Raw genomic sequence first — 14714 nt, forward strand, 5'->3', positions numbered from 1 at the left:
GAGCAAATTTACATGACTGCTCTTTTCCTTTTAAAGGATGTTAGTATTTATAGAGAATTAGCAAGTGAAAAGACTTTAAACAAAAAATTGACATGCTGGTTCTCCCCCCATACATTTTGTACATAGTTTTTGTGGCTCAACTTACCCCAGACGGTGGCACAAATTACCCCATATATGGGGCAAGTTGAGCCATTTGACATCGGTTTTTTTCAAAGGTCACGATGACTTTCAGTGTGGGGGTAGAAAGTTATATGTAGGTGAAAAACATTTCCCAAGAATCAAATTTAAAGGCAAGGTACTTATTTCTACAATAGTACTAGTCATATCAATTCTAACATGCAAAATGCAAAAAGTGTCACAACTTACCCCGCCTTCCCCTACTCATTGGGACTATTTTGTGATAGTTGTCAACACTGACAAGTGGTCAGTATTGCTGTACTAGCAGTAGGATACCTGGGCATCTCAGCCAAATACAGGCAAGGAAGTTGATAGATGAGGGGCCCATTCCATTAAAGGGATGCTCCAGGCTGAGAATAATATGATTTAAACAGATAAAGGAAAATCTAACAAGCAAAACACTGAAAATTTGATCAAAATTGGACTAGGAATAACAAAGTTATGGCATTTTGAAGATTTGTATCATTCCGGTGAAGCAGTTCCAGGCATGTCTTCATGATTATTCAATCAGCAACTTGATGATGTCATATCCCTACTTGTTCTTTTGTATTTTATTACAATAAAATTACATGTAGGTTTATTCTAATGTTTTATACCAAGAACTGAAAAAGTGATTCAGTGCACTAGATATTAATTGTTGCAACTTATTACATTATAAAGGAGACACAATGTTCACACACTATGAAAAAAATGAAACAATGTTAATTTCATGTAATAACATAAGAAAAAGGAAAGTGGGGATGTGACATCATTGGCCCACCTAATGAATATTCATGATGACATGCATATAATTATTTTCACAAAATATTGCCAAATTTCAAAATTGAATAACTTCATTATCTGTTATCCGATTTTGATAATTTTTTTAGCACATTACTCAGTGAATTTTACTCTACTTATTTAGATATGAATATTTTCATCCCGGAGTAACCCTTTCACAGTTATAACCATTTTAACTTAAAGAACTTATGGAACCTTCTTGTACCATGGTAACATGGCTCAGCACCAATCAGAATTAAGGTTTTCATGGTACAAATAGTTACAATAGTAGCACAATAATCTGATAAATGAATGTCTTTACTTTCTTTTTTTCAGGTACATTTTTGTGCAATAATGAGAATGAAAGAAGAATGGCTCGAGTATCTGAGAAAACAGTTTCTCTTTGGTGAGTTCCAGTTTCATTATGATTTATGTTTCTTTCTTCCTTTTCTCCTCTTTTTATTTTCCTATTCCATCATGTCCTGATTTCCTTTGTAATTCTCCTTCACTTCGCCTTCTGCTCCTTCTTTTTCTTTCCCCCCTGTCCTTCTTTTTCTTGTCTTTTTCTTTGTCTTCTCCTTCTTTTGCTCTATTTTTTTCCCTTCTACTTCTTCATCTCATCCTTTCATTACCCGTGTCCTCCTCCTCATTATCCTCCTTATCCCCCTTGTCTTTCTTCTTCTTTTTCTTCTTCTTCCTCTTCTTCTTCTCCTACATCTTCTGCTTTATTCTTGTCTTCGTTCTTTATCTCCCTCTTCCTCCTCTTCTTCTACTTCTTTTTCCTCCTTGTCTTCCTCCTCCATTTTTTTCAACTTCTTCATATTCATTCTTTTGAAATGAAGGGGGGGGGGATATTAGGTACGACCACATGCATTATGCAAAATAGTTTACCTCAGTCATGATATTTCCGACTGCATTTGTGCATTCCATTTATTCAAGAATGTTGTGTCTCATTTTTTTTGTCTCACCTGCGAAGCAAAGTGAGACTATAGGCGCCGCTTTTCCGACGGCGACGGCGGCGGTGGCGTCAACATCAAATCTTAACCTGAGGTTAAGTTTTTGAAATGACATCATAACTTAGAAAGTATATGGACCTAGTTAATAAAACTTGGCCATAAGGTTAATCAAGTATTACTGAACATCCTATTAGAGTTTCATGTCACATGACCAAGGTCAAAGGTCATTTAGGGTCAATGAACTTAGACCATGTTGGAGGAATCAACATCGAAATCTTAACCTGAGGTTAAGTTTTTGAAATGTCATCATAACTTAGAAAGTATATGGACCTAGTTAATAAAACTTGGCCATAAGGTTAATCAAGTATTACTGAACATCCTATTAGAGTTTCATGTCACATGACCAAGGTCAAAGGTCATTTAGGGTCAATGAACTTAGACCATGTTGGAGGAATCAACATCGAAATCTTAACCTGAGGTTAAGTTTTTGAAATGTCATCATAACTTTGAAAGTTTATGGATCTGATTCATGAAACTTGGACATAATAGTAATCAAGCATCACTGAACATTTTGTGCAAGTTTCAGGTCACATGATCAAGGTCAAAGGTCATTTAGGGTCAATGAACTTTGGCCGAATTGGGGATATCTGTTGAATTCCCATCATAACTTTGAACGTTTATGGATCTGATTCATGAAACTTGGACATAATAGTAATCAAGCATCACTGAACATTTTGTGCAAGTTTCAGGTCTCATGATTAAGGTCAAAGGTCATTTAGGGTCAATGAACTTTGGCCGAATCGGGGGTATCTGTTGAATTACCATCATAACTTTGAAAGTTTATTGGTCTAGTTCGTTAAACTTGGACATTAGAGTAATCAAGTATCACTGAACATCCTGTGCTTGTTTCAGGTCACATGTCCAAGGTCAAAGGTCAATGAACTTTAGCCGAATTGGGTGTATCTGTTGAATTACCATCATAACTTTGAAAGTTTATGGATCTGATTCATGAAACTTGTACATAAGAGTAATCAAGTATCACTGAACATCCTGTTCCAGTATCAGGTCACATGATCAAGGTCAAAGGTCATGTAAGGTCAATGAACTTTGGCCATGTTGGGGTTTTTCGTTGAATAACCATCATATCTCTGTAAGTTTATTGGTCTAGTTCATAAAAAGAGGACATAAGAGTAACCATGTATCACTGAACATCTTGTGCGAGTTAGAGTAGTATGCAAAGTCAGCACTGCTGCTATATTGAACCGCGTGATGCAGGTGAGACGGCCAGAGGCATTCCACTTGTTTCTTTATTGCAGGACATACATCAACCGTCCTCAGATTCTCCAGACATTCTTCAATCCCCTTTACCAACCCAATCAGCAGGTCATCTGGCCTTCGGTTGCCCCACAGAGCCTGGTGAGTTAATATATTCAATACTGTTCAACTCTTGAGTTACCATGATTTACATGCATGCAAGCAAAAGGGAGGCTGAACGCATGACATAATAATGTACCATTGCACATGTACATCTACCTGCAATATGTACCATTATGGAAAGCCATCGCTGCCACAATTCGTATTGCTATACGTATACTCAATTTCCTATACGTACAGGCATTTTTACTATACGTACAGAAATTGTCCAATCAGAAGGCCCCTTTTTAGTATACGTAGTTAACTCTGTACGTAGACTAGTTAACTCTGTACGTATACTAGTTAACTCTGTATGTATACTAGTTAACTCTGTACGTATACGAGTTAACTCTGTACGTATACGAGTTAACTCTGTACGTATACGAGTTAACTCTGTACGTATACTAGTTAACTCTGTACGTATACGAGTTAACTCTGTACGTATACGAGTTAACTCTGTACGTATACGAGTTAACTCTTGTACGTATACTAGTTAACTCTGTAGGTATACTAGTTAACTCTGTAGGTATACTAGTTAACTCTGGACGTTTACTAGTAAACTCTGTACGTATACTAGTCAACTCTGTATGTATACTGTTATATATAAGAATAATTGTAGAAGAATTTAAAAGCAATTACATTCATCTATTAGTTATTTCCCTTTAAGGATAGCCAAGAATTGTAAAGAACATTCAAGAATGTCTTTTTATTATGCAGGCCTTGCCTATTTAAAAGGCCAAGGAGTTGTATTGTTATTTCTGAATAGAGATTAGGAACAATAGGCTTAGCTATGTTATTGACACACTGTTGATTTCAATGAGGTCATTCAAGAGTCTTCTGGATTTTTGACTGCTCCATTATAGGAGAATGTTCTTTTGGAAGAAGGTGTTAGAACCTTCTATGGTGGTGACATTTTTTAGAAGCTTCTAGATTAGTTGAAACTTAGTATATATAGCTGCAGTTTCTTTAAGGACATCATCACACCATCACATCATATGAGAGCAGGAGATCACATCACATCATATGAGATCACTTCACCAGATCAGATCAGAGCAGTTTATGCATCAATGAACTGTTTGCAGTTATTTTGAGAGAGAAATTATCAGTTCTCATCGAGATCATCAACATCATCAACCTGTTCAATGAACACGTTTCAACCCATGGATTGCTGAAATTAACTGTTAATCATCATCAACATCGTCTTCACGGACATTTCAACTCGTTACAGTGACTTTTATTATTCATCGGACTTCAACATCAGTTTCATCATCGCCATCATTGTGAATTTTCGCCAGTCAACTGGGATTTTTATCATTTGGATTATTACTTGGATATAGCATCATCACTTCGGGATTTTACATCGGACACTTCAAGAGATTTATGTAAGATCATTATTTGTTTTATTTATGTATAATTATTTCCTGTAATAAAAAAAAGGAAATTTAAATAAAATTTTTATTGTTATTTGTTGCAGTATCGTAACAAATAATTTTGGGGGCTTGTCCGGGAATCGAAAGCCAATTTGTACAAGCCAATTTGTCCGGAAAACGGAAACCAAATTTGTACAAGCCAAGGCAATTTGAAACTAAAACCAGTTGTCCGGGAAACGAAAACCAAATTTATATAAGCTAATTTGTAACTAAAAAACAGTTTTTCAGGAAACGAAAGCCAATTTGAGACGAAAGTCAATTTGAAACAAAAGCCAATTTGAATTGGAAACATTTTGGAAATTTTTGGAAAGTTCTAGAATATACTGTACTGTGTTATTACGTGCTTGTATTTGTGTATATTCACTATGGCTACATTTGATGTTGAAGAATTTCTTGCAAAGACAGAATTGTCATATGATCATTTGAAGTCACTGAAGAAAGATGATTTGATAACAGTTTGTGATCATTTGGGTGTATCTCTAGCCCCAGGATTAAAGAAGGCAGAGATAATTGACTTGTTAGCTAGTCACATGAAGCTTACAGAGGAGTCTGAAATTTCTGTTACTGTTTCAGATGATGCTCAGATTCAACTTGCAAAGTTTGAAATGGAAATGAAAATGAAAGAGAATGTCGAGAAAGAGAAAATCAAAGAAAACCTTGAAAAGGAAAGAATCAGAGAAAACATTGAAATGGAGAAAATGAGATTGGAGTACCAGTTAAAGTTGAAAGAAATGGAGTTAGCTCATGCAAATACTAATACTAACTCTGTTAAAGATAAATCTCCCCAAGGCTTTGATGTGGCGAAGAACATTCGCCTTGTGCCAAAATTTGATGAAGAGGGAGTTGATACATATTTTGTGTCATTTGAAAAAGTGGCCAAGAGACTGAATTGGCCCGAGGAATACTGGACTCTTCTCCTCCAAAGTGTTTTCGTTGGAAAGGCTGCAAAAGTCTATTATTCGCTCTCTGAAACGCAATCATGTGACTATGCTACAGTAAAAGAAACAATTCTCAATGCATATGAGTTGGTACCAGAAGCGTACAGACATAAATTTAGGAACATGCAAAGACAAACAGGCCAGACGTATGTTGAATTTGCTAGGGAACAAGAAATGATGTTCGATAAGTGGTACAGATCACTGAAAGTTGACAAAGATTTTGTTCACCTTAGGGAAGTTGTCCTCCTAGAAGAATTCAAAAAGAGTCTTCCTTTTGGCATTAAATCTCACTTAGATGACCATAGAGTTACTGAAGTCAGTAAAGCAGCCATAGTAGCTGATGAATTTGAGGTCACACATTAAGGTAGTGGAGATAGGCCTCCTTTCAAGAATTATTGGAAAAAGAAAGGTAAAGGGTCATTTGAATCCCACAATAAACCTAGTGAGGGAAAATATGCAAGCAAGGATAAAGACGCTAATAAGAATCAGGCTAGTGGGGGCACAGAATCAACCAAACGGTCTGAGAGTCGTAGTTCCAAAATTTGTACTCATTGTCATAAATCGGGACATTTGAAAGAATCATGTTGGAAATTGGTTGGAATGCCAACCAAAACTAAGAAAGACATGGGTTTTGTCAAGCAAACAAGTGTTCCCTCGATGGAGTTTGTTCCATCAGAGCCCAATCAAGATGTTGAGAGTGTTTCTCTGGTATTTGCTGATAAAGTCAAGCAGGTTGATGAAACTTTTAGAAGTTTTTTACATGATGGTAAAGTATCCCCTTGTTCGACTGGTGCTGCTGGTAGGTCAGTGGTGATCCTTAGGGATACAGGGGCTGCACAGTCCCTGATGGTGCCAGGGGATTCGGCTCTTCCTCCGGAGAGTTCAGAGAATGCCAACGTCTTAGTTCAAGGTATTGGCCCAAATTTCATGTCGGTTCCTTTGCATAAGGTCGACTTAAAGTGTGACCTATTTAGTGGTCCTATGACTGTTGGTGTCGTTCCAGAATTACCCATGAAAGGTGTTGATTTCTTGTTAGGTAACGACTTGGCTGGAGATAAAGTTGTTGCATCTCCAGTGGTTTCGGAAAAGCCCGTTGAGGTAGCTGAAACTGAATTGTTGCAGGAAGATTTTCCAGGGATTTTCCCGGATTGTGTTGTTACTAGGTCTCAGACTTGTAGAGCTGAAAAGGATGATGCGGAATCTGCTGATGTAGAGGAGAGTACTGATGTCTGGTTAGCTGAAACCTTTTTCAAGGATTTGAATGGGGATAGTGTTGAAGGCTCTGTTGCTAACAATGATAGTTTGTTTAGTAAATCCTCCCTTGTACAGGCACAACAGGCAGACCCAGAATTAAAAAGCTTGTCACAAAAAGCATGTTCTGAGGCTGAGGCTGATAAGGTTCCTGAGTGCTTTTATGTCAAAGATGACATTTTGATGAGGAAATGGAGACCTCTCCGGAGACCAGCTGATGAAGATTGGTGTATAATTCACCAGGTTGTAGTTCCTCCTTGTTACCGCACAGATATTCTGAAAATGGCTCATGAGTTACCTATGGCAGGTCATGTCGGTATTCGGAAGACAGAAGATAGAATTATGAGGCATTTCTATTGGCCTAAGATGCACAAAGATGTGCATTTCTGTAAGACATGTCACACATGTCAGATTATTGGTAAGGCACAGCCTTCTATCAAGCCTGCTCCATTGATACCCATTCCTGCATTTGATGAACCTTTTACTAGGGTTCTTGTTGATTGTGTCGGACCCTTACCCAGAACGAGGTCGGGTCACAGATTTCTCCTGACGATTATGGACTTGTCTACACGGTTTCCAGAGGCGATACCTTTGAGGAGTATCACTGCGAAGACAGTGGTGCAGGCGTTAGTGCAGTTTTTCACTAGGTACGGTCTGCCGAAGGAAATTCAATCTGATCAAGGGTCAAATTTCATGTCAGGAATACTTCAGCAAGTTATGAAGGAGTTGGGAATAAAGCAGATTAAGTCCTCTGCTTATCACCCACAGTCCCAAGGAGCGTTAGAACGCTATCATCAGACTTTGAAGACCATGATTAGGGCTTATTGTGAAGACTATCCCGATGACTGGGATAAAGGGATCTCATTCCTACTGTTTGCAACTAGGGATTCCCCGAATGAGTCCACAGGTTTCAGTCCATTTGAATTGGTCTATGGTCATGAGGTTAGGGGTCCTCTAACGCTTATCAAAGAGAGGTTTATGGTTCAGGATGATGATGTAAACCTTCTAGACTATGTGTCAAAGTTTAGAGAAAGGCTCTCAAAAGCTTGTGATGTGGCTAAGGAACACTTGAAAGAGTCGCAGGGAAAAATGAAAGCTCATGCTGACAAAAATGCAAAAGAGCGAAGTTTCAAGCCTGGAGACAAAGTATTAGTGTTGTTGCCTTTGCAAGGTGAGCCCTTGAAAGCTAGGTTTAGTGGTCCCTACATAGTCAAAAAGAAATTGAATGATGTCAACTATGTGATCAGTACCCCTGATCGAAGAAAGTCTCAAAGAGTTTGTCATGTAAACATGTTGAAAGAATACTTTGAGCGAGAGGCTAGTCAGCCAATAGGTACATGTACAACACAGGTCAAAGAAGAAGAAAAACATGTAGATATACATGAAAAAGAATGCTATGAAAAGACAGATAATGAATTGTCTTATACAGATGTATCTAAGAACGAACCATGTGGTATAAAGTTGTCTAACTCAGAGATGTTAGGAAACATGGATGAGGCATTAAAACACCTGCCTGAAGATCAGAGAAATTATATATCTGGCCTGTTAAGAGAATATGAGAATGTATGTAAAGACAAACCAGGTCGTACACCTTTAACTGTACATGATGTAGACGTAGGTGATGTAAGACCTATCAAACAGAATCCTTATAGGCTCAATCCAAGCAAGTTGGAAATGGTGAATAAGAAAATACAGTTTATGTTAGATAATGACATAATCGAACCGAGTCAGAGTAGTTGGAGTTCTCCCATTGTAATGGTTCCAAAGCCAGACGGCTCTCAGAGATTTTGCATTGATTACCGGAAGGTAAATGCAGTAACTAAGACTGACTCGTATCCAATTCCTAGGTTAGAAGATTGTATTGATAGGGTTGGAAATTCTGCCTATATCACAAAGATAGACTTGCTTAAAGGATATTGGCAAGTGCCACTGACTGACCGAGCCAAAGAGATATCAGCCTTTGTCACACCCGAAGGCTTATTTCAATGCAAAGTCATGCCTTTTGGAATGAAAAATGCACCAGCAACCTTCCAAAGGTTGACAAATCAAGTGATTGCCGGACTTGACAATTGTGTCGTATACATTGACGACATCCTAGTATACAGTGATACTTGGAATGATCATCTGAATCATTTGCGAGCACTGTTTGACAGGCTGGACAAAGCCAATCTAGTAGTGAATCTGATGAAGAGTGAATTTGCCAAGGCAAAGGTCACATATCTTGGTCATGTGGTTGGTCAAGGGCAAGTGCTACCAAGAGAAGCCAAGATACAAGCTATCTTAGACTTCCCAATTCCCACAACTAAGAAAGAATTGCTCAGATTCTTAGGTATGAGTGGCTTCTACAGGAAATTTGTTCCAAATTTCAGTACAGTGGTTAGTCCTCTGACAAACCTGCTGAAGGCAAAAGTGAAGTATGTTTGGTCTGACGAATGTCAAAGATCGTTTGAGAAATTAAAGGCCATTTTGGTGAATGAGCCTATTTTGGCAGCTCCAAACTTCACAAAGCCATTCAAAGTAGCAATTGATGCATGTGATGTTGGAGTAGGAGCAGTATTGCTCCAAGAAGACGAAGAAGGCATCGAAAAACCAGTGTGCTACTTCTCTAAGAAACTCAATCGATTTCAGAAGAAGTACTCAACTATTGAAAAAGAGGCCCTAAGTCTCGTACTAGCCCTTCAGCAGTTTGAGGTGTATCTAACCAATGGAGAGATTACAGTCTATACAGATCACAATCCTCTTGTGTTTTTGGAGAAATTCAAAACAAAGAATCAAAGACTGTATAGATGGAGCCTAATGCTCCAACCATTCCCTTTGAAAATTGTTCACATAAAGGGAAAGAATAATGTAATTGCTGATGCTCTATCAAGAGTATAAAAAGTGAAATTATTCATGATTTTGACCAAGTGTGTCATTTGAAGAAAACATTTTTGATGTTCATTTATTTTAACATGTTCGTTAAGTACTATATCTTTGTACACGATAACTGTAAATGATTTATCAAGATGACTTTAAACAGTTAAAAGAAAAAAAAAGTAATCTTAAAGAAACCTTTACTACGGTAAAGCTTTCTTTTCCCCGGTGGGGGAGGTGTTATATATAAGAATAATTGTAGAAGAATTTAAAAGCAATTACATTCATCTATTAGTTATTTCCCTTTAAGGATAGCCAAGAATTGTAAAGAACATTCAAGAATGTCTTTTTATTATGCAGGCCTTGCCTATTTAAAAGGCCAAGGAGTTGTATTGTTATTTCTGAATAGAGATTAGGAACAATAGGCTTAGCTATGTTATTGACACACTGTTGATTTCAATGAGGTCATTCAAGAGTCTTCTGGATTTTTGACTGCTCCATTATAGGAGAATGTTCTTTTGGAAGAAGGTGTTAGAACCTTCTATGGTGGTGACATTTTTTAGAAGCTTCTAGATTAGTTGAAACTTAGTATATATAGCTGCAGTTTCTTTAAGGACATCATCACACCATCACATCATATGAGAGCAGGAGATCACATCACATCATATGAGATCACTTCACCAGATCAGATCAGAGCAGTTTATGCATCAATGAACTGTTTGCAGTTATTTTGAGAGAGAAATTATCAGTTCTCATCGAGATCATCAACATCATCAACCTGTTCAATGAACACGTTTCAACCCATGGATTGCTGAAATTAACTGTTAATCATCATCAACATCGTCTTCACGGACATTTCAACTCGTTACAGTGACTTTTATTATTCATCGGACTTCAACATCAGTTTCATCATCGCCATCATTGTGAATTTTCGCCAGTCAACTGGGATTTTTATCATTTGGATTATTACTTGGATATAGCATCATCACTTCGGGATTTTACATCGGACACTTCAAGAGATTTATGTAAGATCATTATTTGTTTTATTTATGTATGATTATTTCCTGTAATAAAAAAAAAGGAAATTTAAATAAAATTTTTATTGTTATTTGTTGCAGTATCGTAACAATACTAGTCATCTCTGTACGTATACGAGTCAACTCTGTACGTATACTAGTCAATTCTGTACGTATACTAGTGAACTCTGTACGTATACGAGTTAACTTGTACGTATACGAGTTAACTTGTACGTATACGAGTTAACTCTGTACGTATACTAGTTAACTCTGTATGTATACTAGTTAACTTGTACGTATACTAGTTAACTCTGTACGTATACTAGTTAACTCTGTAGGTATACTAGTTAACTCTGTAGGTATACTAGTTAACTCTGTACGTTTACTAGTAAACTCTGTACGTATACTAGTCAACTCTGTACGTATACTAGTCATCTCTTCTTCTTCTTCTTCTTCTTCCAGGCTGGTACAGTCCGCCACTGGCGTATTATCGTACCTTGTGCTTGTCAAGTGTTGAGTGTACAGTGCAAGTAAAAAATTTCTACAATGGACTCTATGTGCAGTTAAAAAACCAGACTGAAGCTTAACGAAGCTTGACACACTGCACCTCCAGCTTGAAAGGCTCCAATGAAGTGCAGTTGACAGCTACAGGTGGTAATGAATTCCACAGCCTGATAGCGTCTGGATAAAAAGATGTTTGGAGAAATCGTGTCCTTGCATAGGGAACCAGGAGTTTTTGTGGGTTTCCCCGAGTGCGTGGGGCTGTTACTGGAATGAGATTGGCGGACGGAAGATCAACCAAGCCATGGAGTATGCTGTATATCATATAAACTTTCTGCTGAGCTCTCCTCTCTTGAAGACTTGGCCACTGAAGCTGATGAAGCATAGATGTTACGCTGCTTGTGCGGCGGTAGTCATCTAGGACAAAACGGGCAGAACGCCTCTGTACCATTTCTAACTTTCTGATGTTCTCCTGTGTGGATGGGTCCCAAACTACCGCAGCATACTCCAAGACAGGGAGTATCAGAGTCTTGTAAAGTAACAAGTAGCTCTGTACGTATACTAGTTAACTCTGTAGGTATACTAGTTAACTCTGTACGTATACTAGTCAACTCTGTACGTATACTAGTGAACTCTGTACGTATACGAGTTAACTCTGTACGTATACGAGTTAACTTGTACGTATACGAGTTAACTCTGTACGTATACGAGTTAACTTGTACGTATACGAGTTAACTCTGTACGTATACGAGTTAACTTGTACGTATACGAGTTAACTTGTACGTATACGAGTTAACTCTGTACGTATACGAGTTAACTCTGTACGTATACGAGTTAACTTGTACCTATACGAGTTAACTCTGTACCTATACGAGTTAACTCTGTACCTATACGAGTTAACTCTGTACCTATACGAGTTAACTATGAACCTATAGGAGTTAACTCTGTACGACTCAGTTCATTACACTTTAACTATGCAGCTGCAAGACACGTAGGGCTTGCAAGCTACATGGGCACATCCCTGCAGATGTAAGGCATGCTTGAATCACCAACTCGGTTTCGCTGTTACCTTCAATCAATCTGTCTTCATATTAATTTCTTCATTGCTGTAGAACAAAAAGTTGATTGTCATTTTTTTCCACCATCATTGTACATGTGCTGCACCTTCCATTACATGTACATTATTTGATTACATGCAAGAGTTTGGTGTTTGGACTGAGTGCTATTTGATTGATAAAAATCACTATGAAAACAGATTTTATCATACTGAATTTCAATATTTATTTGGTTTTTTTTTATTTGACAGCAATGAATCATTTTACTTTGTTCATTGCTGTCTAAAAAAAGATTGATTGTCCTTTGTATTTTCACCAATTTTTCAGCCATGATTGTATATTTAGTGCACCCCGCATTACATATAGATTATTTGATTACATGCAAGAGTTTGGCGTTTGGACTGAGTGCTATTTAATTGATAAAAAATCACAATGAAAACATCTCTTAGACTCTTATCATACTGAATTTCAATATTTATTTTGTTTTCATTTTATGAAGTAGGGGTTGTCGTTGTCAAGTCTCTATTTTAGTCACTTTTGTACTGTTTATCAGTCTGTATTAGGCCTCCTGGTCAAGCCTCTATTTCTACTTAACTAAGTTGTATTGACTTTCTGTTCTAGGCGCTATGGTCAAGCCTTTACATGAGATGGACGTTGAGTGATACAGTGACCAGTATACCTACACAGGTCATCAGAGATATCAAACAGAGTGATAAAGAACTCAGGTTAAAGGTCAACGAACTAAGAAGGTATGATGATTATATCGCCTGTAAAGAGGACAGAATGTCATAAATGGAAAATAAAAACAGCAGTATTCGAACCTAGAGTGTAGTGGGGGGTTCACCATACATTCTTTTGTGCGCATGTGTTGGTCCTGAAAAACGACTATCCAAACTTAATGTTTCAACAAGTGTGTTATTGTCATCTTCAGGATAATGAGCAACAATGACAATTTAGTAACAACAGTTATGCTATAAATTGTATTCTAAGTTATGAAATTCAATACAGGTATACATATCACCTATCATATCCGACTGTGTTTTGAGGAAACTTTGTATGTACATGAACATTAATCTCTCTCTCTCACACTCTGTATTTCTTTCTGTATCTATTTGTTGTCTGTCTAACAACCAGGAGGTCGGGAGTTCAAACCCTGGCCGCGTCAAACCAAAAAGACGTTAAAAGTTGGGAGTTGCTGCTACCTTATGTTTTTTTTGCGTGTTCAACGATTAAAGGAATAGAGCCTGGTCGATCTTGCTATGCACAGCGGATGGCGGGCCCACGATCAATTTGCCAGAGCAAATTTTCAGAGTACTTCATTTCGTGCAATAAAATATGGATTTTGATTTTCATTTTTCTTACATTTGTTTGTCTATCTTTTTCTCTTTCTCTAGGCAATTGGCAGATCTTCAGAAGGAAGCCTTAGAGAAAGGGCTGATCAGCGATTGAATGCCAGCCAATTACTTTACATTCCTTTGTTTTCTTTCTCACGAAGACTGTAGTTGAATCAGTCCATTGTGATGTCACAAAAGTAGTGGACTTGTCTATTTGCCCATGGGCAATTCTCTTGATGTATATACATGCAACCCGCTATATGCAGAACGTTCTTTAAATTATACGTCCTACTTTGTGCTTCAAACAAATAGGGCCCCTGTCGTACAAAGAGTTACCATTGATCCAATCAATAACAACTGTGAAAAGCCAGCAACACCAACATCTAAGATACATATTTGATCAAAATATTTCCTACATGTAGATATACTGTATATTCATACATTCATAGTGTTCTTGAAAATTTTGCTTCTCTTTGCTTACAAAGGCCATTGCGCAAATTTCCTGAAGAGGAAATTATGACGTTGATGGATTTCCATATACGTGAAGTTGATCGGATCAATGGGAACTCTTTGTAGACAGGGCACAGGGCACCATCTTACAAAGAGTTACGATTGATCCAATCAATTGTAACTCTATGGAAATCCATCAGTGTCATAATTTTTTTCTACAAAAAATTTTCACGATGTCTGTTGTATGCAAAGAGAAGCGCAGTGAATTTTCAAGAAGACTATGAATGCATGAATATACATCATAGCGAGAAAATACTTTGAACAAACGTGTATAATAGATGTTGACATTGCTGGCCGTCCATAGTTGCAATTCATTGGATCAATCGTAACTCTTTGTAAGACAGGGCCCAGGTGTAATGTTCTCATTATGGCTTTAGTAGGTCATGTAGAGAGAGGTAAAAATAGAGAAAACTGTGGGTCGGGCGAACAAATAGTTGATGATATTTTTTGTAGTTGTCCTCCTGCTAATTGGCAAGGTGAAGATTCCCTTCTCCAGATGGGGGTCAATGAACACCTGGGTC

General features: G+C 37.6%; 1 protein-coding gene across 6 annotated transcripts in view; it reads left to right on the forward strand.

Moving 5' to 3' along the window:
* LOC121421144 (myotubularin-related protein 9-like) overlaps positions 1 to 14343 on the forward strand; it is a 60574-nt gene extending 46231 nt beyond the window's left edge. For all 6 annotated transcript variants that reach the window (XM_041615802.1, XM_041615803.1, XM_041615801.1 and 3 more), the window contains 4 exons: positions 1273 to 1342; positions 3209 to 3308; positions 12971 to 13098; positions 13744 to 14343. In XM_041615802.1, coding sequence (XP_041471736.1) covers positions 1273 to 1342; positions 3209 to 3308; positions 12971 to 13098; positions 13744 to 13798 — 353 coding nt within the window. In that variant the 3' untranslated portion in view covers positions 13799 to 14343. The remainder of the gene's footprint in view (positions 1 to 1272; positions 1343 to 3208; positions 3309 to 12970; positions 13099 to 13743) is intronic.
* The last annotated feature ends 371 nt before the right edge of the window (positions 14344 to 14714 follow it).

The sequence above is a fragment of the Lytechinus variegatus genome, chromosome 9, assembly GCF_018143015.1.
Source record: "Lytechinus variegatus isolate NC3 chromosome 9, Lvar_3.0, whole genome shotgun sequence".
In the NCBI taxonomy this organism is placed as follows: domain Eukaryota; kingdom Metazoa; phylum Echinodermata; class Echinoidea; order Temnopleuroida; family Toxopneustidae; genus Lytechinus; species Lytechinus variegatus.